Source organism: Dipodomys merriami, unplaced genomic scaffold, assembly GCF_024711535.1.
Source record: "Dipodomys merriami isolate MVZ:Mamm:240054 unplaced genomic scaffold, mDipMer1.0.p SCAF_36, whole genome shotgun sequence".
NCBI classification, from domain to species: domain Eukaryota; kingdom Metazoa; phylum Chordata; class Mammalia; order Rodentia; family Heteromyidae; genus Dipodomys; species Dipodomys merriami.
The window spans coordinates 13,465,954-13,492,419 of NW_027205159.1; the positions used below are offsets into that span (position 1 = coordinate 13,465,954).

Genomic DNA, 26,466 nt, shown 5'->3' on the forward strand with positions numbered 1-26,466 from the left:
CTGGCTCCTTCGTCCCGGACTCTCTGTGTCTCAGGTATGACCCCGCGGCGGTGGTCGCCGCCGCGACCCTGCCGCCGCAGGGGCAGCTGATGTGTTTCCTTGGCTTCCCCTCTCTTGTCTAAGTCTCTGTCCTGTGATGGCACACTTGGTGTGATTCTCTGGCTTAGGACTGTTCACTGGAACTCTAAAACTGCTTTCTATGCGAGAGCTTGTTCAGATTCCAGCTTCTCCTCTGCCATCTTCCCGGAACTCTCCTTGCATATATTTCTTATTGTTTATTGTTTGTGTTATCTTAGTGATCATGTCAATCATTATCAATTGAAAATAGCTTATTATATTCTAAATATGTTTTTATAGTCCTCATGCTAAACATAAACATAAAACAAAATCTATATTGGAGAAGCTAAAATATAAGCAAGGAATCAAAATAAACCATAATTGTCTTCGCCAATAAGAAAGATTGTAATTCAGGGAGAAGGGCAGGAAAGAACTGAAACAAATGGGAACTCAAGTTCTATAACTGCTGGAGTACGAACTTTCCTATAAATCATTTCTTTGAATATAAGCGCGTTAACATCTCCCATTTAGAGACATAGAATGACTGAATAAAATGCAAGACCCCACTGTATGTGACTTACAAGAAACTCAGCTCATGGCTAAGAACCCACAGAGACTGAAAGTGAAGGGATGGAATCAGATACTCTATGTGCATGAAAACCAAAGGAAATGTGGAAAAGGCAAACTAATGTCAGGTAAACTAGACATTAAAGCAGAAAAAAAGATACAAAGTTTGTTATATAATGATAAAAGGTCAATTCAATAAGGTCAAATAACAAACTAAAAAATAGTATTGATTCACTCAAACATATAATCTTGGTATTAGCTGAGATGTAAAAAGTGCATTGTCATCAATGGACACATTCAAACAGAAAATCAATGAAGAAAGCTTAGAATGAACTTGCCCCCTAGAACAAATGAACTTCACAGACATCTATAGAACACTGCTTCCCACAGCTGAAGAATATATAGTTTTCATCACCATATGGAACACTGTCTATAAGATATCACATGATAGGGCTAAAACAAGGCTCAATGAATACTAAGAAATTATGCAACAGTAATACTCACAAGACAATATGCTGGAAATGAACTTTACAACTTGGGGGGTGGGAGGATGGAACGGGAGAAAAATGAGGGAGAAGGTAACAAGTTTGATAAGAAATGTTCTTACTACCTTACTTATATAACTATAATCCCTTGGTACATCACTTTGACAATAAAATAAGAACTAAACTTTCAAAGAAAGGTTCAGAAACTGTACAGATAAATAGGAATTCAGCAATATTTAAATTTCATTGGGTCATGAAATTAAAGAGGAAAATTTAAAACACATAAAAAATGAAAATGGAGACAATAATGCACTGAGTCTGACAGAAAACCATATGAAAAACAAATTTATAAAAATCAATGCCCATATCAACAGTAGAAAGTTCCCAGGTAGGTAACTGATTTTGGCCTTTCAATAACCAGAATAAACAGACAGACCTAAGCATGAAATTAGAAGATAGAAATAATAAATATGAGCAGAAATAAATGAAATGTGGGCTACCCCCACAAAAGTCCAATGAAGAAAACCATGATTCTTCAAAAGGCAAATAAAATAGATGAACCTTAAAGTAAATTAAGAAAAAAGAATGACAAAAATCAAGTTAAATAAGCAACAAGAGACAATATAACCAACACTACAAAATATAGATCTCTGGACATTACTATGAACAAACGTATGACAGAAAATTTGATAATCTGGAAGAAATGAAGAAATTCTTGGAACCACAAGCTATATCAAGCCTGAATAATGAAAAGCTTCACTTAAAAGAAGGCCTCAAACCAGATGGCTTCATTGCTGAAATATGCCAAACATTTAAGAAGGAAACAACTTCAGTTCTCCTTAAGTTATTTTAAAAAATACAAGAGAATTATTCAACAGCCATTCTACAAGGCCAATGTCATCTTGATGCTTAAACCAGATAAGTTCACAACAAAGTGAATCACAGGCCAATAACTCTGATGAACATAGACATCAAAATCTCAGCAAAAAATGCAAACAATGTTAAACACAATATTTTAAATGGTGAGTTGGGATAGAGTCTAGAGATGCAAAGGTGTTTAAATATGTGCAAATCAATAAACAGGACATATAGTATAAATAACATGAAGGAAAACTACTATAAGATCATCTCAGTTGATAACAGAAAGGCATTCAATAAAATTCAATGTCCCTTCATGAGAAAATAAATGCTGCACAGAGTGAAGCACAGCAAAATGTACTTTAACATAGTTAGCTCAGTCCGGCAACTAGCAGGTAATAATACATTGAGTAGGGGAAAGCTGAAACTTTCTAAGATTTGGAGCAAGACCAGAATTCATTGCATTATATCCATAGATGTATATAACATGCTTTGATCAAATTCACTCCTGTATTAGTCTCCCCTCTCCATTTTATGTAATGTCATGATGGAAGTTCTAGTTTGAAAAATTAGTTAAGAGAAACAAAGGGTAATCAAACTGGATAGGAAATCATATTGTCATTGTTTGCAGATGACATGGCTTATACGTAAAAACCCTCAAACTCCACCACAAAAAGATGAGAAATAGTGGAAGAATTTAGAAATATCCAAGATATAAACCAGTTTAAAAAACTCAACAATTTTTAAATGTCAACAGTAAATTATGCCATTAAGAAATAATGAAAGCCTGGCATTAGTGACTCACATCTGTAATCCTAACTATTCAGGAGGCTAAGATCTGAGGATCGTGGTTCAAAGCCAGCCCAGGCAGTGACACTGTAGCTCAAGTGGTAGTCTTGAGCTGAAGAGCTGAGGGACAGTGCCCAGGCCCAGAGTATAAGCCCCATGACCAACAAAAAAGAAAAAGAAAAAGGAAAAATGATAGATCCTAGGTATCAATCAACCCAAAAAATAAAATAGCCCTATAATGAAAATCATTAAAACTCGAAATAAATTCAGAATGGCACAAAAATCACAAGATCCTGTGTTCATTAATTGGAAAAGTTAATGTTAAAATTGGTCAGATTATTACCCAAGATGATTTTGGCTTTAATGTAATCCTTATAAGATACTAATGGTATCATTCACAGAATTAGATAAAATATTCTAAATGTATATGAAACCTCAAAATAATCTGAGTAGACAAAGACAATTGAGCAAGAAGAACAAAGCCAGAAATATTATACTAGTGAACTTGGAAACACACTATAAAGCTGCAGTAATGAATGAGAAAAGAATAGAGATAAATACTGTTAGAATACTCAGTATACATATGTGATAAGGGAACTAGAAAACTTGGAGTCTGTGGGGAAGAGGGAGGATGATCGAAAGGATGTCCCTGATGAAGAAGCACCGGACACATAAGTTGGCATGTAAAATTGTAACCCTTTTGTACAACCATTGGAAGTTTACAAAACAAAATTTATAATAATTGATCTTTATAGATCAGAATAGATTTCAAAAGGAGAGACCATGACAAGATATTCACTGCTCCTTGTTTCCCTTCAATCCAAGTTTCCATACTGGATAGTATGTATATTCATTTTTCTGAGCTCTCTTTTCTTTTTCTTCTGAGACCTGGACTCAAATTTGGTACCTGCCACTTTCCCCCACTGGCCAGCACTCTACCAACTGAGGCAAGTCTCCAACCCCTTTTCTGCAATCTCATGACACAAATTCAGATTCAAAAAGCAACAGAAATTTATCATAACATAGCAGTGGATGTTGGAAATACAAAATTAAGAACTCCGTGCAGCTCTAATCCTTAGAAAATCCTTAGCTTTTATCTTAAAGAGAGATAGTAAATTCTTGATCCTAGGTGCAGGCTTCACGGAGATATGGAGACTGTGGACCCAGCTCTTGTTGATTTATTGTGTGAAATCTGTTTGAGCTGTGGACTCCTGGGCATGGCTACCTATGTACAGACAGGTGAGACTGAGTAAGAAAGAAAGAAATATCCTGTTGGAACCCAGATTCTATGTGAAGTGAAAAAAAAAACAGTATTGGAGAGAATTTCTCTAAGCCTAGTAAGAAACAAAAAAAAGTAAAATGTTCTCAATTTTCCAGAGTAAATTCTGAAGAGATACTTCAATTAGTCCCTTGCATAGATATAGTGAGGAAATGAGATAGGATATTTACTAGGTTGTAAAAATTATTACACAAAATTTCATATTTATACTCTTAGGTCTGCCATTTTCCTCTCAAATTACAAATAGGTATCAGCTAACTATCTATAAAAGATAGATTTTTTTCTGGATCAAATTATTCTTTATCCCAGAGTGTTCTTGTGAGATTGTTTGTTCCTACACAAAGAATGTTTGTGGATACCATCTCTACACAATTTAACTTGGTAAAATTGGATAAAACTTAGACTCAACTATATGTGACTTAGAAGAAATTCAGTTTGCCTCTAAGAACCCACATAGACTGAAAGTGAAGGATGGAATCATACTCTGCCTCAGAATCCTCTTTGGCTAGATGAAGTCTGGCCTGTTATTGGATAAAATTCCTGAGGACAAACACTAGAGCAGATGGGTGCTATGAAGATCTTCTCCCAATCCGTGGGCTTTCTATTGATCTTGCTAGCTATGTCCTTTGCTATGCAGAAGCTCTGTAGTTTCAGGCAATCCCATTTCTCTAACCTTTCTTTGATTTGCTGTGTTTCTGGCTGTTCATATTTATGTATGTATGTATGTATGTATGTATGTATGTATGTATGTATGTATGTATGTATTTATTTATTTATTTATTTATTTATTTATTTATTTATTTATGTTTTGTCGGTCATGGGGCTTGAACTCTGGGCCTGGGCTCTGTTCCTCAGCTCTTTAGCTCAAGGCAAGTGCTCTACCACTTGAGCCACAGTGCCACTTCTTCGCTCTTTATAGATAAAATTTTGGGTTGTGGTAAGGACCCTTAGAGTTTGTTGTATTGCTTCCTGTAATGTTTACAGGGTGTCTGCTTTGACTTCAAGGTTTTTGATCCATTTAGAGTTGATTCTGGTGCAGGGTGAAATATAAGGATCTAGTTTTATTTTTCTACAGGTGTTAAACCAATTTTGACAGCACCATTTACCGAAGAGGCTGTCTTTCTTCCATTCTATTATATTAGCTCCCTTATAGAAGATTAGGTGGCTATAGGTCTATGGGTTCATTTCTGGGTCTTCAGTTCTCTTCCATTGGTCCTCAGTACCAAGCTGTTTTGATTACTATGGCTTTGTAGTAGAGTTTGAAGTTTGATACTGATATTCCTCCAGCACCGTTCTTTCTGTTAAGGATCATGTTTGCTATTTGGGGTCTTTTATTTTTCCATATGAATTTTGGGATTGCTTGTTCTATTTCCTTGAAGAATGAGGTTGGGCTATTGATAGGTATTGCATTGAATGTGTAGATAGCCTTTGACAGTATTGCCATATTCATGATGTTAATCCTTTCAATCCAGGAGCATGGGAGGTTTTTCCACTTCCTAAGTTCTGCTTTAATTTTCTTTTTCAGGTTTTTAAAGTTTTCATCTTAGAGGTCCTTCACTTCTTTAGTTAATTCCTCAGCATTTTTTTTTGTGGGACTATTACAAAAGGAATTGCTTTCCTGATTTCAGCATCAGTCTTCTCATTATTAACATGCAGAAAAGCCGGTGATTTTTGAGGTTAATTTTTACCCTGCTACTTTGTCAAAGTTTTCAATCAGCTCAAGTAATTTGGGAGTGGAGTCCATGGGTTACTTTACATACAAGATCATGTAATCTGCAAAGAGGGAGAGTTTTACTTAATCTTTCACTATTTTCATCCACTTTATGTTTGCATCTTGTCTTCTTACTCTTGCTAGGCATTCTAATACAAAATTGAAGAAAAGTGGCAAGAGCAGACATCCTTGTCTTGTTCCTGAATTTAGAGGAAACAGCTTTTGTATTTTTTGCCATTAAGTATAATGCGGGCTGTAAATTTGTCATATACAGCCTTTATTATATTGAGGAATGTTCCATGGATTCCTAATTTTTCCAGAACCTTCATCATAAAGGGGTGTTGGATCTTGTCAAATGCTTTTTCTGCATCTATCGAGATAATCATGTCGTTCTTGTCCTTGTTGATGTGATGAATTATATTAATTGATTTGCATATATTGAACCAGTTTTGCATTCCTGAAATGAATCCTGCTTGTGCATGGTGTATGATTTTCTTGATGAGTTGTTGAAGTTTGATTGGCCCAAATTTTGTTGAGAAGTTTTGCATCGATGTTCATCAAAGAAATGGGTCTATAGTTCTCTTTCTTTGATGAGTTCCTGCCTGTTTTGGGGATGAGTGTTACGACATTTCATAGAAAGATTTTGGTAGTGAACTTTCATTTTCAATTTCACTTAAGAGTTGGAGGCGTATTGATGTGAGTTCTGCTTTGAAGGCCTAGTAGAATTCAGCTCTGAATCTTTCTGGTCCTGGGTTTTACTTGGATGAGAGGTCTCTTATTGCTTTTTTAGTTTAATGGTTGATATGAGTCTGTTATGTTGGTTTGACTCATCTTGGTTTAGTTTGGGCTAGAAATTCATCCATTTCTTCCAGATTTTCAAGCTTATTAGCATAAAGGTTTGTGAAGTATTCCCTTATAATGCTCTGAATCTTTGTTGTTTCTGTGGTGATGTTACCATTCCCATCTCTGATGGGTGTGTTCTTTTTCTGATAAGATTTGCTAAGGGTCTGTCAATTTTGTTAATTTTTTCCAAAGAACCAACTCTTTGTTTTTGTTGATTCTAATTTTTTTTTGGAATCTAATTCATTTAATTCTGATTTAATTTTAATTATTTCTTCCTGTCTACTGGATTGGGGTTTAGCTTGTTGCTCTTTTTCAAGGAGCTTCAGGTGCCTCATTATATTCTTGGTTTCAGATCTCCAAATTTGTTGATGTAGGAACTCAGAGCTATAAACTTGAGTACTGCCTTTGCTATATTCCAGAGGCGCTGGTGATTTGTATGTTCATTTTTGTTAAATATCATGAACATTTGAATTTCCTTTCTAATCTCTTCCATGACCCACTGTTGGTTCAACAATGTGTTATTCAGCCTCCATGTATTGCAGGATTTTCTTTGGTGGGTTTTGGTGTTGAGTTCTAATTTTATTCCCTTGTGGTATGAGAGAATGCAGGGCATAATTTCAATGTTTACTCTGTTGTTTGGTGAATAGATATTTAGAATTGTTATATCCTCCTGAAGGTAGGATCCCTTTATTGGTATGTAGTGATCTTCTTTATCTCCTCACACTAATTTTAACTTGAAATCTATTTTATCTGATATTAGGATTGCAACTTTCACCTGTTTATGGGGGCTCTTTGCTTGGTCGATTTTATTTCAGCCTTTCACTTTCAGAATGTTTGTTTTTGTGTGGAAGCTGTGTCTCTTGACAATAGCAAATAGAAGGATCTTATTTTTTGATCCAACTAGACAGTGTTTTTCACTTAGTTGTATAGCTAAGTCCCTTAATATTGAGAATTAGGGCTGAGTGGTTTTTGGGAGTTCCTGCTATGTTATCCACCTTCTTTGGAGCTGTGCCAACTGGTTTCTTCTTATGAGTCTGGGATTCTCTCTTTGGGGTCTCTTTCTTTGTCTTTTTTAAAAAATGTTTTTATTGTGAAAATACTGTACAGATGGGTTACAAGTACATCAGCAAGGTAATGAGTACATTTCTTAGCAAGCATTGTTGTCTCCTCCTTTGTTTTTCCCCTACCATCCCTTCCCTCCCATCTTCACAACTACACTCTCCCCTTCCCCCCACCTAAATTGTAAAGTTTGTTTTTTGACATAGCATCTAGTATATCTCATTGTTGCAATGGGTCAAACTGTATCCCTATTTAAAGAATTTGTTTTTTCCCTTTCCCCCCCCCCAAATTATAGCAACATCAAATACAGTGAAAACAGAGGTTATACCATGCAGCAGGGACATACAAAGCAACAAAACAATCACATGGTGCTTTCTAAATACATTAGAAACAATAGCAAGAAAGAAATCTTTCTTTGTCTTTATTGTGCTCTTGTTGGTTTTCTATGTGTAGGGCATCTTTAAGTATCTTTTGTAGGGCTGGTTTGGTGGAGATATATTGTTTCAATTTTTTTTTTTTTTTTTTTTTGCTGTGAAAGGTTTTTATTTGTCCTTCTGTTGTGAAGGAGAGTTTAGCTGGGTACACTATTCTTGGTTGATAGTTGTTTGTCTTTAGGGTGTGGCATACACCATTCCAGGCTTTTCTTGCTTTAATTGTCTCTGCTGAGAAATCTGAAGTTATTCTGATTGTTTTCCTTTTATAGGTGATTGATCTTTTCTTCCTGACAGCTTTAAGGATCCCTTCCTTGATCTCATTTGATTTTGTGAGGATTACAATGTGTCCATGGGATATCCTGTTCTGGTCTGGTGTATTTGGGGTTCTACAGGATTCTTGTATGTGAATGAGCCTGTCTTTTTGCATGTTTGGGAAGTTCTCTGCTAGGATCCTGTTAAAAAATTTCCTAGCCCTTTAACTTTTTTCTCTAGGCCCTCCTCTACACCCAGTAGCTTTAAATTAGGCCTTCTGATGGTATCTTCTAAATATAGAATAGATCTATCATATTTCTTGGATCTGTCTTGAATACTTGTATATTCTTTCTCTATGTCTAGGCCTCTTCAATCCCAGAGATTCGATCTTCTGCATGGTCTAATCTACTGTCAACACTTTCTACTTTGTTTTTTATTTCCTTTCCTTCTAATTGGTTAGATTTGATGGCTTCAAATTCTTTATTGGAGCTTTGTTTTAGCTCTTGTATGGACTTCTTTACCTCCTTAATTTGGTTTTCAGTGTTCATTCTCCAATCCCTTATTTGATTGGTTATAGTTTCATTGGACTCCCTTTCCTTCTGTTGCACTCCATTCAGCATTCCCTTTGTGGCCTTCTTGGATTCCTCCAGCTGTCTGTTCATGGATTCCATGAATGTCTCTATTAATCTTTGTTTATTCTCATCCCATTCATGCAATTCCTGTGCCATTCCTCATGCTCATGAAATTCCTGTTAATGTTTGGAGGACCACTTCTGAAAAGTCAAACATCTAGGTTTCAAAATCACTAATGGCTTATTGTGAAAGATAAAGACATCTATATGCTAAATGCCTTTTTATATTCATGGGACATAAATTAGTGGAGCAAGCCCTAGGCGATAAGATTTCAGAGTGTCTGAGAAAAATACATGTACCAAGTTTGTTTAAGCAACTAATAATAGCATAAGATAGAAATAAACAGATAGAGGCAGTCAAGGTCACTAGACAAAGTTAACTCAACTATGTCTACACAAGACATGAAATCAAGCTCTTGAAGGTTCAGGATGAAGAGGACCTCCTCATATTAAAAGGGAAAATAAATACTAGAGGAGAGTTAGTTTGACACTCAATTTCTTTGAAGAAACCTATAAGCAGTAAGAATGGCATAAGATTTTTACAATACAGAAAGAAAAGAGAACTTAAAAATAGGGAAATTTCACCCACAAAAGCTTTTTTTTTTTTTTACAAATGGGAGATCAATATTTTCCTAGACATAGAGAAGCAGAGAGACTATATCTCCACCAATCCCATCTTTTGTGAAATGTTCCAGGAAGATTTCAAGCTGAATTCATCTGAATGAAAGAGATGTTTATTATTGAGGAAATATATGAAAAACATAAAAGTTAATAGCAAGTATATTTATTGAAACATATTTCAACTGCTCTAATATTGTAAGCATGATGGATAAACCATTCATAATTCACTGTGAAGATGTAAAAATTTCTAATAACTGTTTTTGTGTATTTGATAATGTAGACAGATGTAAAATAAATATTAAAAATCCAAAGGTGAATTGAAATTGAATTTAAGTGGGAAGTTTCCTTAGGATTACACATTTTCTTGTTCAACATATAAGCCAAAATGTAAGCCAGGAAAAGTAACAGGTTATAAAATTAACCCCCCAAAATCAATGGCTTTTCTGTATGCCAACAATGAGAAAAGTGTGGCTGAAATTAGGAAAGCAACTCCATTTGTAATAGCCCCACAAAAAATAAAATACCTAGGAATTAACTTAACTAAAGAAGTGAAGGACCTCTATGATGAAAACTTTAAAATCTTGAAAAAGGAAATCAACACAGAACTTAAAAAATGGCAAAACCTCCCATGCTCCTGGATTGGCAAGATTAACATCGTGAAAATGGCAATACTTCCCAAGGCTATCTACAAATTCAACGCGATACCTATCAAAATTCCACCCTCATTCTTCAAGGAAATAGAAGAGGCAATCCAAAAATTCATATGGAACAATAAAAGCCCCAAATAACAAAAACGCTCCTCAACGGAAAGAACACTGCTGGAGGAATATCAATACCAAATTTCAAACTCTACTATAAAGCCATAGTAATCAAAACAGCTTGGTATTGGCATAAGAACAGACCTCAGGACCAATGGAATAGAATTGAAAACCCAGAAATGAACCTACAAACCTATAGCCATCTAATCTTCAATAAGGGAGCTAAAACAATAGAATGGAAGGAAGACAGCCTCTTCAGTAAATGGTGCTGGCAAAATTGGTTAACTACATGTAGAAAACTAAAGCTAGATCCTTATATATCACCCTGCACCAGAATCAACTCCAAATGGATCAAAGACCTTGAACTCAAAGCAGACACTCTGAAAACATTACAGGATGGAATAGGAGAAACCCTAGGTCTCCTTGGCTCAGGCCGAAATTTTCTGAAAAGAGACCCGGAAACACAACAAATCAAAGAAAGGTTGCACAAATGGGATTGCATAAAGTTGCAGAGCTTCTGCAGGGCAAATGACATAGCTAGCAAGATCAATAGAAAGCCCACGGATTGGGAGAAGATCTTTACTAGCCATACAATGGACAAGGGTCTCATATCTAAAATATACTTGGAACTCAAAAAATTAACCCCCCCAACAACAAGTCCTCAAAGAAACAACTGCCCAATAAATAAGTGGGCGAAAGACATAAAGAGAAACTTCTCTGAAGAAGAAAGAAGGATGGCCAATAGACACATGAAGAAATGTTCAACATCCCTAGCCATAAAAGAAATGCAAATCAAAACAACATTGAGATATCACCTCACTCCAGTTAGAATGGCAAAAATCAAGAACTCTAACAACAACAGATGCTGGAGGGGATGTGGACAGAAAGGAACCTTACTTCATTGTTGGTGGGAATGTAAACTTGTTCAACCACTTTGGAAAGCAGTATGGAGGTTCCTCAAAAGACTTCACATAGAACTCCCCTATGACCCAGCAATCCCACTTTTGGGCATTTACCCAAATGTTTACAAACAAGACCACACTAAACCTACCAGCACGACAATGTTTATTGCAGCATTATTTACCATAGCTAAGATATGGAACCAACCCAGATGCCCCTCAGTAGATGAATGGATCAAGAAAATGTGGTATATATACACAATGGAATTCTATGCCTCCATCAGAAAGAATGACATTTCCCCATTTGTTAGGAAATGGAAAGGCTTGGAAAAAATTATATTAAGTGAAGTAAGCCAGGCCCAAAGAAACATAGGTCCCATGCTTTCCCTTATTTGTAGTATCTAGTATATGTAGGAGTCAAGCGGAAAAGGTCAGATAATGTGTTGTCAGGAAAATGAACCCTTAGATATGTATTTTAATGGTTTTTTCTTTCATGCATGTGTTTCTAAGGCATTTATAAGATTATCTCTTTGTTGCTTTGTATGTCCCTCCCCCACAGTATGACCCCTGCTTTCACTATATTTGATGTCAGTATAACTTGTGGAGGAGATGGGGAAAAACCAGTTGTTTAAGGATACAGGTGGACCTGTTGCAACAATGAGAAGTACAAGTTGTCATGTCCAAAAGGAGCTTTACAAGGTCGATGCGGGGGGGAGGGGGGGAGAAGGAGAAGGATTGGGATGGGGGGGGAACGGAGAGGCTGGGAAGGGATGTGAAGGGTAAACCAAAGGAGGAGGCTGCAATGCTTGGTAAGAAATGTACGCATTATCCTGCCCATGTAATTGTAACTCCTCTGTACAGTATGTTCACAAATAAAATAAAATTAAATTTAAAAAAATGTAAGCCAGGAATCAAAGCACATGTTAATCATCTTTGCTAACAAGGAAGACTATGAGACAGGGAAAATGAAAGAAGGGACCTGCAACAAATGGGAATTCAAGTTTCCTAACACTTGTAGTGAGACCTTTCCTTTCAATCGGTTCCTTATGTATTAATAACTGGATTAACATCTCCCATTTGGAGACATGGAATGACTAGTGGGATAAAAACTATACTCAATTATATGTGACTTACAAGAAACTCACTTCACCTCCATAAACACACAGATACTGAACAGAAGGAGAAGTAATCATGTATTCTCATATTCTATACTCCAGGACACCAAAAGGAAGGATGAAATGCAAAACCAATATCAGAAAAAGTAGATTTTAAGTAGAAACAGTAAACCATATAAGGATGTTCATTATACAATGGTGAACTCAGTAAAGAAACGTGACAATTAAGTACCCAATATTAGAGTGCTCAAATATATATATAGCACTCAGTGGACATAAGGAACTAGACAGCCTCCAATTAAATCACAGCCACATTTTCATCAACGAACACATCATCCAGACAGAAAATCAGCAAAGAATGCTCAGACTGAAATAACAAATAAATCTCACAGATATCCACAGAGCATTGCTTCACACCCTGAAGAATGCATGGTTTTCATCAGCACATGAAACACTGTCTAGGACAGATCACACTCTATGGCCAAAATAACTTTCAAGAAATACTAAAAACTTAGCTTCGTACAAGAAAACCTTTGGAAAGTAAACAAAATAAATAAAAATTAGCTTTATTTTTAAACATCAGTGGTTTAAGGAAATAATTCATAGGAAATTAAAAAAATATTGAAATAGATGAAAATGAACAATAACCTCAATACATGGCTCAAGTGCTAGTTTATCACTTGCTTAGGCAGCACAAGCTTCAGTGTTGTGAGGATAAAAGAAGAAATGAGTACAGAAGAGGCAATACATCTGAAACTGCAAAGACAGTGGTTTGTTTTTTTTGCAAAAATAAAAGCAAAGTTGGTAACAAAAATGGTGGCTATTTATAAGCTAAATAAGAATACTGTTTTTCAAGCAAAACATTGGGCATGCATTTTGCAAAACAAATTGCCATACATCACTTAACCTTTGTTTACATGGCAGCCTGGTCTCTGAGACATACTGACACACTGGCATTGAGACCACTGTGTGTAGACCCTCCTGCTCTGCTGTACAGACAAGAGGTCTTTATGTGTATGGTCCCCACCTGAGGGCTCAGGGACTGGATGACTGTGACAATAACAGTAGGGTGACTGGATCTCTATCCTTATATCCACTCATTCTTCTCTTCCCCCTGCCACTCAGAGCTATTCCCAACTCAGAGCTGCTCTCAAACACAGCTATGAGGAACTGTTTCTAGATGTCTTGTTTGTCCTTTGCACCATGATTGCCTATTTATCATAAGCCAGTTACAGTTTTAAGACTCTACCCATCAATTGGGTGAAAATAGAAAGTATGATTTTATTTTGTAGTAGTATGTATCGGCTTCCATAGTCCAAGATTCTGGCTGCTGATATGGTGGTAATAGATTAGATATTGGAGGCCTCCAAATCAAATACCACATGTGATTTACTTAGGGGAATAGTTCTGAAGAACTTTGACTTGTCAATGACTTATGAGTGAGTGAGTTTGATTTTTATTTTTTGCAACTGATGCAGCTGCTTAGACTTATAATAGTAAGTGCATGTGAGTACCCTGCTCCTCTGTTCCCAGATGTGACATTCTGTACTAGGGTAGACAGTGTCTCCACATCTGAACTACATGTGGGGATCCCTTTGTACTGTACTTGGGGTTCACTACCTCTGACAGTTTTTCTTATTGTCCCATGCTAAGAATGTCCTTTGCATGCTGTATGTTCAACACCGTGTACACACCTCACCACAATACTTTTGATCATTTCTGAACTTTTTAAAAGCCCTAAACCCAGTTATTAAATCTTTTACACTTAGGAACGTGAAGGGATGGGGTGATTTAAGAATATCCATGTTTAGGAAGCAGAGTAGACTGAAGTGAATTTGAGCCTTTAGTTTGGAGAATACCTCTGTTTCTGACTGGGAACAATTTGAGTTAAGATGGTTGGAGACATGAATGCCATCCAAAAGAATTCCAGCTCAGAAATGCTTAAGGATCACAAAGCTACAAGGTAGCCAAGTCCTTTTCAGCATATGGAGAGCCAACATATAATATGAACTCTCCTAAATACTGCTAGCATGAAAGTGCATTAAGAAGTGAAGGACAGCTATCACTTACCTGTAGTTAATAGCAGATCCAGTGGCTAGACCATACATTGCAGACCATGGCACTTCGTTGCACACAGTATATATTTGTATTATTTTACTTTAAACAAAAGTATCTATCTATCTATCTATCTATCTATCTATCTATCTATCTATCTATCTATCTATCATCTACCTACCTACCCACCCACCTACCCACCCACCTACCTACCTACCTACCTACCTACCTACCTACCTACCTAACTACCTACCTTCCTACCTACCTACCTACTGATTATCTTTTTCCCTCTTTCCCTAGGACATAAATCTTATATCTTGTTCAATATTTAGGCATTATATTCATTAACAATTAACAATTAAAAGGATTCAAGGAAACAGACTCAAGGAATCTGTTCAAAATAATTAACTCCACTTTCTGGAACTATCTTTCCTTGATTGAAAACTAAAATGAAAAAAGATATTCTAAACCAGGCGGAGATCAAAATTCACTCTACTCATAAGAAAGAAAAGAGTTATTCTGTTCTCTGGGCCGCAGAGAGAAACACTATTTTTCAGGTAAAGTTGTACTGCCTTGGTTTAGCCTGTGGCACATGAGGTCTGTGCTGACATAACAAAATCTTAAATGCTTGCAGCTGTGCTCAGCGATTGCAGCCTCTGCTGATTTGCAATTTCTGTTGATTTGCATTTGCCCAAAGACAGCCCACTTCTCACAAAACTTAATAGCTGCTCATAGACTGTGCAGGAGTCAGTCACAGTCAGCACACAGCATGGACATCAGAGCCCCTGCTCAGCTCCTGGGGCTCCTGCTGCTCTGGCTCCCAGGTAAGGAAGGACAATGCTGAGCATATTAACTTAGTTCATTGTTCAATGCTTCTTTGGGGGAAATCTTCTAATAAATGGATAATTATTGTTTTCATGTTTCCAATGTTAGGTGCCAGATGTGACATCCAGATGACCCAGTCTCCATCACTATCTGCATCTCTAGGAGACAGAGTCACCATCACTTGCAGGGCAAGTCAGGGCATTAGCAACTATTTACATTGGTATCAACAGAAACCAGGGAAAGCCCTTCAGTTCCTCATCTATAGAGCAACAACTTTGCAACCTGGAGTTCCATCCAGGTTCAGTGGCAGTGGATCTGGGACAGAGTTTACTCTCACCATCAGCAGCCTGCAGCCTGAAGATGTTGCCACTTATTACTGTCAACAAGGTTACAGTGATCCTCCCACAGTGATACAAGCCATAACAAAAACCTCCCAGGGAAGCAGAAGTGAGAGGCTGGGCTGCCCCAGCTACTTCTCTGGGGGCATCCATTTGTGGAGAGTGCTTCTCAGCTGCTACCAGACACTGAAGGCCGCTGAGATGTTTTGGTAGAAGGGACAAGGAACCCCCTCTACATCCCAGGTTTATCTTCATGCTCAGCACCAGTAGGACACACATGACAATGCCTCTCCTGTCTTATAAAGGACATAGGTGGGAACGCACAAGGAATCTGGGATGTAGTATCCAGTTTGGCTTTACTGTATGTACACTAAAAAAGAGTCCCAAATATTAAAATAATTAATTTCTTTAGAGCTTTTTGATTTTGACGCAATGTTATACATGCAGATGAATAGAGTACAATTGAGATTCCTAATCCACCTTCTTACATTTAAGGTAGATTGATTTTTGTTAAGGCCAGAAGACAAGGTTTTACAAACAATTAGATTCAAAACAAGTATTTTCTACATGCAAATTGCTGAATTTGGATAACTGCCAAAACACTATGTGTAAAAATGAGCACAAATTATTACAAAGACCCAAGTGTAAAAGTTAATTTTTTGTCAGTCATGGGGCTTGAATTCAGGGCCTGGGCCTTGTCCCTGAGCCTCTTTGGGTTCAAGGCTAGCACTCTATCACTTGAGCCAAAGCACTGCTTCTGTTTTTTGAGTAATTGGAGATGAGTCTCACAGGGACTTTTCTGCCCAGGCTGGCTTTGAACTGCAATCCTCAGATCTCAGCCTCCTGAATAGCTAGGGTTATGGGTGTGAGCCACTCCCAACTTAAAATTACAAATTAAAAAAATTCTTACCAAGAAATACAAGTGTAAAATTGTGAATTTGTATTAGTAACTTTTTCATAGTTGTAGCACAGGCTTTTGAGTAGCTAGGATAACAGGAAGAGCCACTGGAGCTTGGCTTGTGACATCGTATTTTAAGACAAAGTACACAGATTTGTAAATGGAGTTGAAGACAAATTGTTACTGAAGCATGAAAACTGAACACTGAAAGCCTGCAACTAACCACTGAAGCCTGGAAACCAAAGGAAATAAGAGAGAAATGAGACTTCATAAAATTGCAACTCGTATCCTAATGTGTAGTTGGTAAAAAGTTGAAAACATATTTGAAAATTAATGGATTATCTTCTCAAATGAATAAATAATAGTGAATCAGTGAACAACTCAAATACATTCAGGTGTAACAGAAAGATTGATAACTTCACAAATGACCAAGAAAATGCTGAGATACAAGAGAAAAGAAAACAAAATCTCTAAGACAGTAATCCCACTATAAATCAGAGGAAAAGTGAGGAAAACACTGATTGGCTTTCCTCATGAACACTGAAGATGAATGGCAGTGGGCATAGTTAGCTCTGAGTGGATAGAAGGGAAACCACAAATTCCATGTTCTGTGATGTCTGTTTCGTGCTGTTCCTGGGCCTTGAACTCGGAACCTGATGTTACTACCCAAGCTACCCCTTCAATTACAGATTTTTCATGGTTAATTGGAGATAAGAGTCTCATGGACTTTTCTTCCCATGTTGGCTTTGAACTATGATCCTCAATTCTTAGGCTATTCAGTAGCTAGGATTATAGGAATGAACCACAGGAGTCTGGCTTATGAGATCCTGTTTTAAAAGGCAAGACAAAGTATACAGATTACCTTTATAAATGGAGTTTAAGATACATTATTATTTGCAGAGAAATAGAAGAAAGTAGAGAATATTTTACCAGAAATGTATTCACTGCCTTATATGTGTAACTGTAACCCCTCTGTATATCACCTTGACAATAACATTTAAATTTAAAAAATAGTATCTCTGGGGCTGGGCAGTTGGCTCAGTGGTAGAGTGTTTGCCTTACATGCATGAAGCCGTGGGTTCCATTCCTCAGCACCACATAAGCATGAAAAACCAGAAGTGGTGCTATGGCTCAAGTGTTAGAGTGCTAGCCTTGAGCTGAAGAGCTGAGGGACAGCGCCCAGGCCCAGAGTTCAGGCCCCATGACCAACAAACACACACACACACACACAAACTCCGATGTTCATGTTGTATGTTTACCTATATCACAACCACAAAAGCCTAATCTAAATTCTTATTAACATATTAAAAGGAAGTAAGAATGGCAAAATATTATGTGAACACTCATCTTTATGAATGATTAGTATAGAATGTAATCTTGGAAAAGCAACTAGGAAGCAGCCAAGGAAAGAAGGGATTATGAAGCACATCCCTCTCTAAGGAACATTCATTAGCTCAGTCTCACTTTCCTAGAATCCCAATGACATTTTATGTCACTTTCCACAGGAGAGGCCTCACCCACCTAGTGTGTGTCTTTGCACTTCACCTGCCAATTTGACTCACACCACTGTACCCACCAGGACATTTGCATATTGCTCTCTAGGGAGAAGCTTCCCTGCAAGTTCAACATAAAAGCTCAGCTCTAAGCTTGCCTGGACTGAATTGAACTCCCCAGTTTATCTTCTCAAAATGAGATGCCCTGCTCAACTCTTGGGACTGCTAATGCTCCTGGTACATGACAAGGACAGAGGAAGATAAAGAAGGGGAAGCGACTTTTGAGGTTCTCCCATTTCCTGTGTATGTCTAGTCTATGTGTGAGATCAGCTGTCTCTTATCTGACTGGAGAATGTGTTGTTTAGGTCAGAGAGGGTCAGAAAGATCCTAGAGGGAGTCAAGATTTGCTGTGGAGAAGACTGACTCAGAGAAGAGAAGGAACCCGGATGAAGACAGTTCTCAAATCCTTCATATAGTTATATCGCTTGGATTCTTCTTAAATTTAGATGTGTAAGGGATATAAAAAACTCCATATCAATGTCAAGATGGGTATAGATCAGAGTCAGAAAATATGGTCAATATTCCTGGGCTTATGGTTGAATATCTCTAGCCATTTATAATAAAAAATAACTGAGGCAGCCAGGTATTGGTGGCTCATGTTTGTATCCTAGCTACTCAGGAGGCTGTGGTCTGAGAATCATGGTTCAAAGCCAACTGGAGCAAGAAAGTCTGTGAGACTCTGATCTCCAGTTAACTACCAGTAAACCAGAAATGGTTCTATAACTCAAAGTTGTAGAGTGCTAGCCTTGAGCATAAAAGCTCAGGAACAGTGCCCAGGCCCTGAGTTCAAGTCCCCATGACCCAAACAAAAAACAAACGAACAAACAAAACAAAACAAAAGAGTTAAAAGAAACTGATGTAAATAAATGAAGCATCACACTAATGAAGGCTCTCAAAGTTTGTAAGTTTGCACTTCTCTCTCATTATTATAGGATTGAGTGTGATGTCATGATGATTCAGACTCCACTCTCTCTGCTTATCTCTCTTGGAGAGCCAGCCTCCATCTCCTGCAGGTCTAGTCAGAGCCCTCTGCATAGTGATGGATATTCCTATTTATACTGGTCTTCTAGAAACCAGGCCAGTCCCCACAATCCTTGATCTATTTGGTTTCCAACTGATTTTCTGGGGTTACAGACAGGTTCCTTGGCAGTGGGTCAGAGACAGATTTCACACTGATCATGTGCAGAGTGCAGGCTGAGGATGTGGGAGTTTACTACTGCATGTAAACTATAGAACATCTTCCCACAGTGTTACAGCTTGAAATGAAGGCTGCTTTGAGTGTGGTGGCCCAGCTGTGCCACGTGGTTCTTCCTTGGGGAGCAGCACAACAGATTCCTTGCAAGTGTGAGGAAGGAGAGGAAGAATGCTGGAGAGTAGTTTGCTGATGAGGGGTGTGACCATGAGTGCCATGTGATTACCTACAGCTCAGACAACCATGGTCCTGTCACAGAACCAGTGTCTTCTAATGACTGAGTGTGCAAGAAGGCTGGTGATTCTTATGAAATCACCAGATTTGGGGTGCCTTTGCTTCCCATGATTATACAGATCATTCTTAATGTACATCTGACTGATGAGCATGGATCACTGTTGCCTCTGCTCCATGTTGGGAAATCCCTGATGGATCTCTGGTTATCATGTCACTGCATGCAACATATCCCTAAACCCAGCTGATCATTTGTGATATCTACCCATTGAATCAGAACACTGTTCTGAAGTTCTTCTTGGCTGTGATGAGGGGAGGGGGACTCAGAGAGACAGATCCTCAGGTTGCTTTGCACAGAAAATTCACTGAACATTGGTGATTACAAACAATGCATTGCTCTCCTGTGAATCTTGCAGAGGTGCATGTTCTATCTGAGATCAGGCCCTGCCCCTCCCTCACTCATTGTTCACAAAACACACCCCAGGTCTCTTTCTGTACTCATGTCATTGACAGCCATCACACCCCCATCAGAACCCACTAATGAAGCCAGCGGTAGCTACCATCTCTATATGTCCTTGATGATCTGATACCTGCAGTCAGCACCATCTTACAGCCTCATGTTAGGACACAATCAATTTACATATATCATTGTGTACATTTTTCCAAGTATATTGAAAAAATTTGCTCTGTATTTTCTAGTTTGTGCTTCTTATTTTTAAATATGTCTTAAGAATTTCAAGAAGATATCAGCTATCTATCAGCTATAACAACTCAAACAAGTCATAGGACCCTGTTTATAATGATCAATATAGAAAAGTCTAATTGAAGGCAAAGAAACAGGATTTTTTTTACTAATTTTCTACTGCCAACTGCCCTCAGATAATCAGTGGAGAATGATGTGCCTACTGAATTCTTAGGAGAAATTGAAATAGTAAATTTGGAATGTAGGAAACTTTAATTATATCATATAAAATATGTCAAAAATTGAATTTTAAGATGTGCCAACAATAGGTAAAAGTAAGCTGTGGCTCAAAGTGTAGAGCACTAGCCTTGAGAAGAAGAGCTCAGGGACAGCACCCAGACCCTTAGTTCAAGCACTATGACTGACCAAAAAAAGGACTAGTCAGAAAGAAGTGGAATTTGACATTAGGACATCCTGATTTCAATGCTATTTAATATCAGCTGGTCCTTACATCAGTAAAACACTAGGGGTCACTCAAGTCATATGTGTGCAACTTCTAGACTAAAATTTTCTCACTGTTTATTAAAAGTTCACTTACACTAAAAGCACCTGTGGCTCCTACTTCCAATTTTAGATAATTGAGAGGTTGAGAATATGTGATTCAAGGCCATCCTGGGCAAAAAAGTTCATAAGACCCCGTCTGAGCTTATAGAACTGGATAAAGTAATGTGTACCTGTTATCATAAATTATGTAAAAGGTTGAGATTTGGAGGATTGCATTTCCAAATTTTATTGTTTTAATCTCATATTCACTTTTTGCTGCTACCTTACCAGGATTTCTAGATCTAGTCTCCAGCTGTTTCTTTTCTTCAAAGAAGAGATAGGTCTTAGACACTCTGAATAAAATGTATAGTCCTCCTCACTTGCTAGTTATGGAGCACAAGAGAGAACTGGTTCACAGAGAAAAATTCTGCCTTTATGTTGTATTCAAATGAGAGAACATGTTAAAAAATTAGATACATACATCATGTCTGCTTAGGGGATATCAGAGTACAAACTAAGTAGCCATTTAGGAAATAGGCAGGTTCAATTCCAAGTGCCCTGGGGTTCAAAAATATACTCCAGCCATGCAGAAGTTGGAGTGATGCCTTGGGTTTGGTGACATCATTTATACTCCAAGGAAACTCTCCTCTTTGATCAGAAAGAACATCCATTTCAGCCTGGGAGAGGAATCTGGTTTTCTTGTGTGAATTGGTCTCTCCTCAAACAGTATGGGATAGGGCTGTATGTGATGACAGAGTCTAGGGTATAGTGTGCAGAACCTGCCGTCCTATCATGCTCCTCAACTCAGTACAATCTATCTCTAAGGGAGGACAAAGAATTCCATCAACAAGTTGCTGTCCAAGTCACAGGAGTCACAGCAGCTAGACAGTGTCATGGCCCTCAAATAATAGCACTTGGCAACACAAGAGAAACTACAAGGCAGTGCACCTGCCTCAGTCTTTCCTAAATGATGGCCAAATCAGAGACACCCAGGGACACTTTAGTTTCACAAAAAATCAGCAGGCTTTTGAATTTCAAGCATGTCAGAGGCTACATAGTGAGAACAGGATTTTTATTTCTTATTATTTTTATTTTTAAAATTTCTCCACTCTACAAGGGAGCTTCATTGCTAGGCTGTTCCTCTACAACATGATCCCAGCTTCTTGCATGTTAATTGGGATTTCATCATGATGCTTGAGCTCTCCAGACTCCTTGGTGGGTAGGAATATATAGTCATGAGACACTGATGCCTGACAAAACTTTTCATGATTATATTTTAAATGTAAGAACTCATGACATAATTTGTACTGCTTCTTTATTTTGCCTCTGTCCAAGTTTCCATATTGGATAATTACAGTAGCAATGTTTGAGGATCCCATAAAGAATTTTCACCGTCTTAGTGGACAAAGTCGCAGACAGATTTGAATGCTGGAAGGGGAAATTAATGTGTCTGTGTAGCTCTGACCTACCATCCTGTTCTTCATCAGATTGTGATGAAGGTCAAGTGAAATTTCAGCAGATTGCACGAGACAAGTAAACAGTGGATCTACCTCTTGCGGTTGTAGTCTATGGAATCTATATTTGAACTATGGACTCCTTGCTGTGGCTGCTCCACAGACAGACCAGGTAAGACTAAATAAGGTTCTTATGGATGGCTTCATACTCTGACAGGAACAGATCCTGTAGGAATATAAATAATAGTTATGGAGAGAATGGATGTAAACACAATATGGCTCCTTCTTTCTCATTGTACACAGAGAAATGTAAATTTGTGATTAATCTGATGCATAGTTACCAGGAAGAAGATAAAATACTTACTACATTTACTAATTATATTGTAAAAATAAGTCCATGGAATTTTATATTCACATTTAAAAATTTTTTATTGTGAAAATATCATACAGAGGGGTTACAATTACATTAGCAAGGTAATGAGTATATTTCTTTTTTTGGGTGGGGGTCCAGTCATGGGGCCTGAACTCTGGGCCTGGACACTGTCCCTCAGCTCTTCAGCTCAAGGCTAGAGCTCTACCACTTGAGTCACAGTGCCACTTCCAGCTTTTTTCTTTTTGCTTATGTGGTGCTGAGGAATTGAACCCAGGGCCTCAGGCATGCAAAGCAAGCACTCTACCACTGAGCCACCTTCCCAGCCCATGAGTATATTTCTTTTTTTTTTTGTCAGATGGTGTTTTATTTACTAATATAAAATAAGTTCTCCTGGAAGGAGACATTCTAAACAAATGAGGGTATATGAAGCACATTTCCCAGCATCAAAGATGATTCCCATAGTCCGAGGAAAATATAAAGGCTGCTGTTTGGTGATGAACTTTAACTGGAATTTTCTTCATCATGGGTGTGAGTTTCTTTCATTTTGAGAGCTAGTATAAGATAGACTAGAGATAGAGATAGAGAGATATAATAAGCTCACTTGCTTCTATAACTGAAGGTTGGTTGGGTATACCTGAGAAAGAATAATGGATAGTTGAAATAAGCCTTTGGCTACCTAAAGGTACCTGCTAACCATCTTAGTGTCCTCTGCCAGAATAAATATTCTGATTATCTTAATCATTATTTTGTTGGAGACATTTTTATGAAAAATTAAATCCAACATTATCACTCAGATGCAGAACAGTTCTACCTCCCTGTATCCTACCAATGGTGGGCGGGTGCCCACCCGTCCCTTCTTTGAGAACATCGGCTCCATCCTATGGTGGATGGGCCTCGGGGCCCATGAGTAAATTTCTTATCAAGCTTTGTTGCCTCCTCCTTTGTTTCTCCTTCCCATCCCTTCCCATCTCCCTTCCACTGCCCTATATCCACATTTTTAAGATTTAAAAATATCCACTGTCCACTTTCATTAAAAATGTGTGATAACACAAAAAGGGCACACTAAAGCTACCAGCACAAAGCATGTTCATTGCAGCATTGTTTACCATAGCCAAGGTTTGGAATAAACCCTGATGCCCCTCAGTAGACAAACAGATCAAGAAAATGTGGTGTCTATGTATACATAACAGAATTCTACTTATTCATGAGAAAAAATGATATTGTATAATACACAAGGACATAGAAAGACTTGGAAAATTAGAATGCCTACCTAGAGCAATAAGAATGCAAACAAAAGGGATCCAAATAGGGAAAGATGAAATAAAACTCTCCCTCTTTGCAAACGAACTAATCCTGTATTTAAATAACACCATAGACTCCATGCCCAAGTTACTTGTGCTGATCCAAAACTTTGGCAAAGTATCAGGGTATTAAATTAATCCTCAAAAATCAATGGCTTTCATAGTAATCAAAACAGCTTGGTATTGGCATAAGAACAGACCTCAGGACCAATGGAATAGAATTGAAAACCCAGAAATGAACCTACAGACCTATAGCCATCTAATCTTCGATAAGGAAGCTAAAACAATAGAATGGAAGAAAGACAGCCTCTTCAGTAAATGGTGCTGGCAAAATTGGTTAACTACATGTAGAAAACTAAAGCTAGATCCTTATATATCACCCTGCACCAGAATCAACTCCAAATGGATCAAAGACCTTGAACTCAAAGCAGACACTCTGAAAACATTACAGGATGGAATAGGAGAAACCCTAGGTCTCCTTGGCTCAGGTCGAAATTTTCTGAATAGAGACCCGGAAGCACAACAAATCAAAGAAAGGTTGGACAAATGGGATTGCATAAGATTGCAGAGCTTCTGCAGGGCAAATGACATAGCTGGCAAGATCAATAGAAAGCCCACCGATTGGGAGAAGATCTTTACTAGCCATACAACGGACAAGGGTCTCATATCTAAAATATACTTGGAACTCAAAAAATTAAACCACCCAACAACAAATCCTCAAAGAAACAACTGCCCAATAAATAAGTGGGCGAAAGACTTAAAGAGAAGCTTCTCTGAAGAAGAAAGAAGGATGGCCAATAGACACATGAAGAAATGTTCAACATCCCTAGCCATAAAAGAAATGCAAATCAAAACAACATTGAGATATCACCTCACTCCAGTTAGAACAGCAAAAATCAAGAACTCTAATAACAACAGATGCTGGAGGGGATGTGGACAGAAAGGAACCTTACTTCATTGTTGGTGGGAATGTAAACTTGTTCAACCACTTTGGAAAGCAGTATGGAGGTTCCTCAAAAGACTTCACATAGATCTCCCCTATGATCCAGCAATCCCACTTTTGGGCATTTACCCAAATGTTTACAAACAAGACCACACTAAAGCTACCAGCACAACTATGTTTATTGCAGCATTATTTACCATAGCTAAGATATGGAACCAACCCAGATGCCCCTCAGTAGATGAATGGATCAAGAAAATGTGGTATATATACACAATGGAATTCTATGCCTCCATCAGAAAGAACGACATTTCCCCATTTGTTAGGAAATGGAAAGGTTTGGAAAAAATTATATTAAGTGAAGTAAGCCAGGCCCAAAGAAGCATAGGTCCCATGGTTTCCCTTATTTGCAATATCTAGTATAGGTATGAGTCAAGCGGAAAAGGCCAGATAATGTGATATTAGGAAAATGAACCCTTAAATATGTATTTTAATGTTTTCGTTTCTTTCATGCATGTGTTTCTAATGCATTTATAAGATTATTTCTTTGTTGCTTTGTATGTCCCTCCCCCACAGTGTAACCCCCGCTTTCACTATATTTGATGTCAGTATAACATGTGGAGGAGATGGGGACAAACAAGTCGTTTAAGGATTCAGGTGGACCTGTTGCAACAATGAGAAGTACAAAATGTCATGTCAAAACCAGCTTTACAATTTCGGTGTGGGGCGGGAGGGGGGTATAATTGGGTGGGGGAGGGGGGTAAAATTGGGTGGGGGGAGGGGGGAGGCGGGGAAGGGAAGTGAAGGGTAAACAAAGGAGGAGGCTGCAATGCTTGGTAAGAAATGTATGCATTATCCTGCCCATGTAATTGTAGCCCCTCTGTACAGTATGTTCTCAAATAAAATAAAATACAATTAAAAAAAATCAATGGCTTTTCTTTATGCCAATAATGAGAAGACTGAGGGTGAAATCAGGAAAGCAACTCCTTTTGTAATAGCCCTCCCTCCAAAAGATACCTAGGAATTAACCAAAGAAATGATGGACCTCTATGATGAAAACTTCAAAAACCTGAAAAAGGAAATTAAAGCCAACCTAAGGAAGTACAAATTCTCCCATGCTCCTGGATTGGAAGGATTGACATCATGAAAATGGTGATAGTGCCAAAGGCTATCTACAAATTCAATGCAATACACATCAATATCCCAACTTCATTCTTTAATGAAATACAGGAAGCAATCCAAAAGATCATATGGAATAATAAAAGACCCCAAATAGCAAAAGTAATCCTTAGCAGAAAGAACAGTGCTGGAGGAATATCAATACCAACTTCAAACTCTATTACAAAGCTATAGCAATCAAAACAGCTTGGTACCAGCACAAGAACAGACCTGAGGACCAATGGAATAGAACTGAAGATACAGAAATGAACCCACAGACACATATGTGTGTGTGTGTGTGTGTGTGTGTGTGTGTGTGTGTGTGTAAAAAATCATGTTTAGTGAAGTAACTAGACACAAAGAAATATAGGTCCCATGGTTTCCCTTATTTGTAAAAATTAATATACATCTAGGATAATCTTAGCAGATGAGCAGAATAGCTCAATAGCTATGAACATATGACCATAGAAGGTAAGGCTAAATGAAATGAACTCCAAGACATGGAAACAAGAGGTTTTTCTTTGTTGCTGCTGTTTTTAACATACTACATGATGTCTTTTTTCTG

General features: G+C 37.8%; 2 gene segments (V, D, J or C); both read left to right on the top strand.

Annotated features, from left to right (window-relative positions):
- The first annotated feature begins 15,140 nt into the window (after positions 1–15,140).
- On the top strand, positions 15,141–19,125 carry LOC138804358 (immunoglobulin kappa variable 1-39-like). The segment is given in 3 exon segments: positions 15,141–15,237; positions 15,347–15,785; positions 18,960–19,125. Coding segments are annotated over 3 exon segments (660 nt in total).
- A 164-nt stretch (positions 19,126–19,289) lies between these two features.
- Positions 19,290–26,466, top strand: part of LOC138804359 (Ig kappa chain V-II region 26-10-like) — a 22,303-nt gene continuing 15,126 nt past the window's right edge. Inside the window, 1 exon segment of the V gene segment in view lies at positions 19,290–19,371. Within this exon segment, the coding sequence occupies positions 19,290–19,371 (82 nt within the window).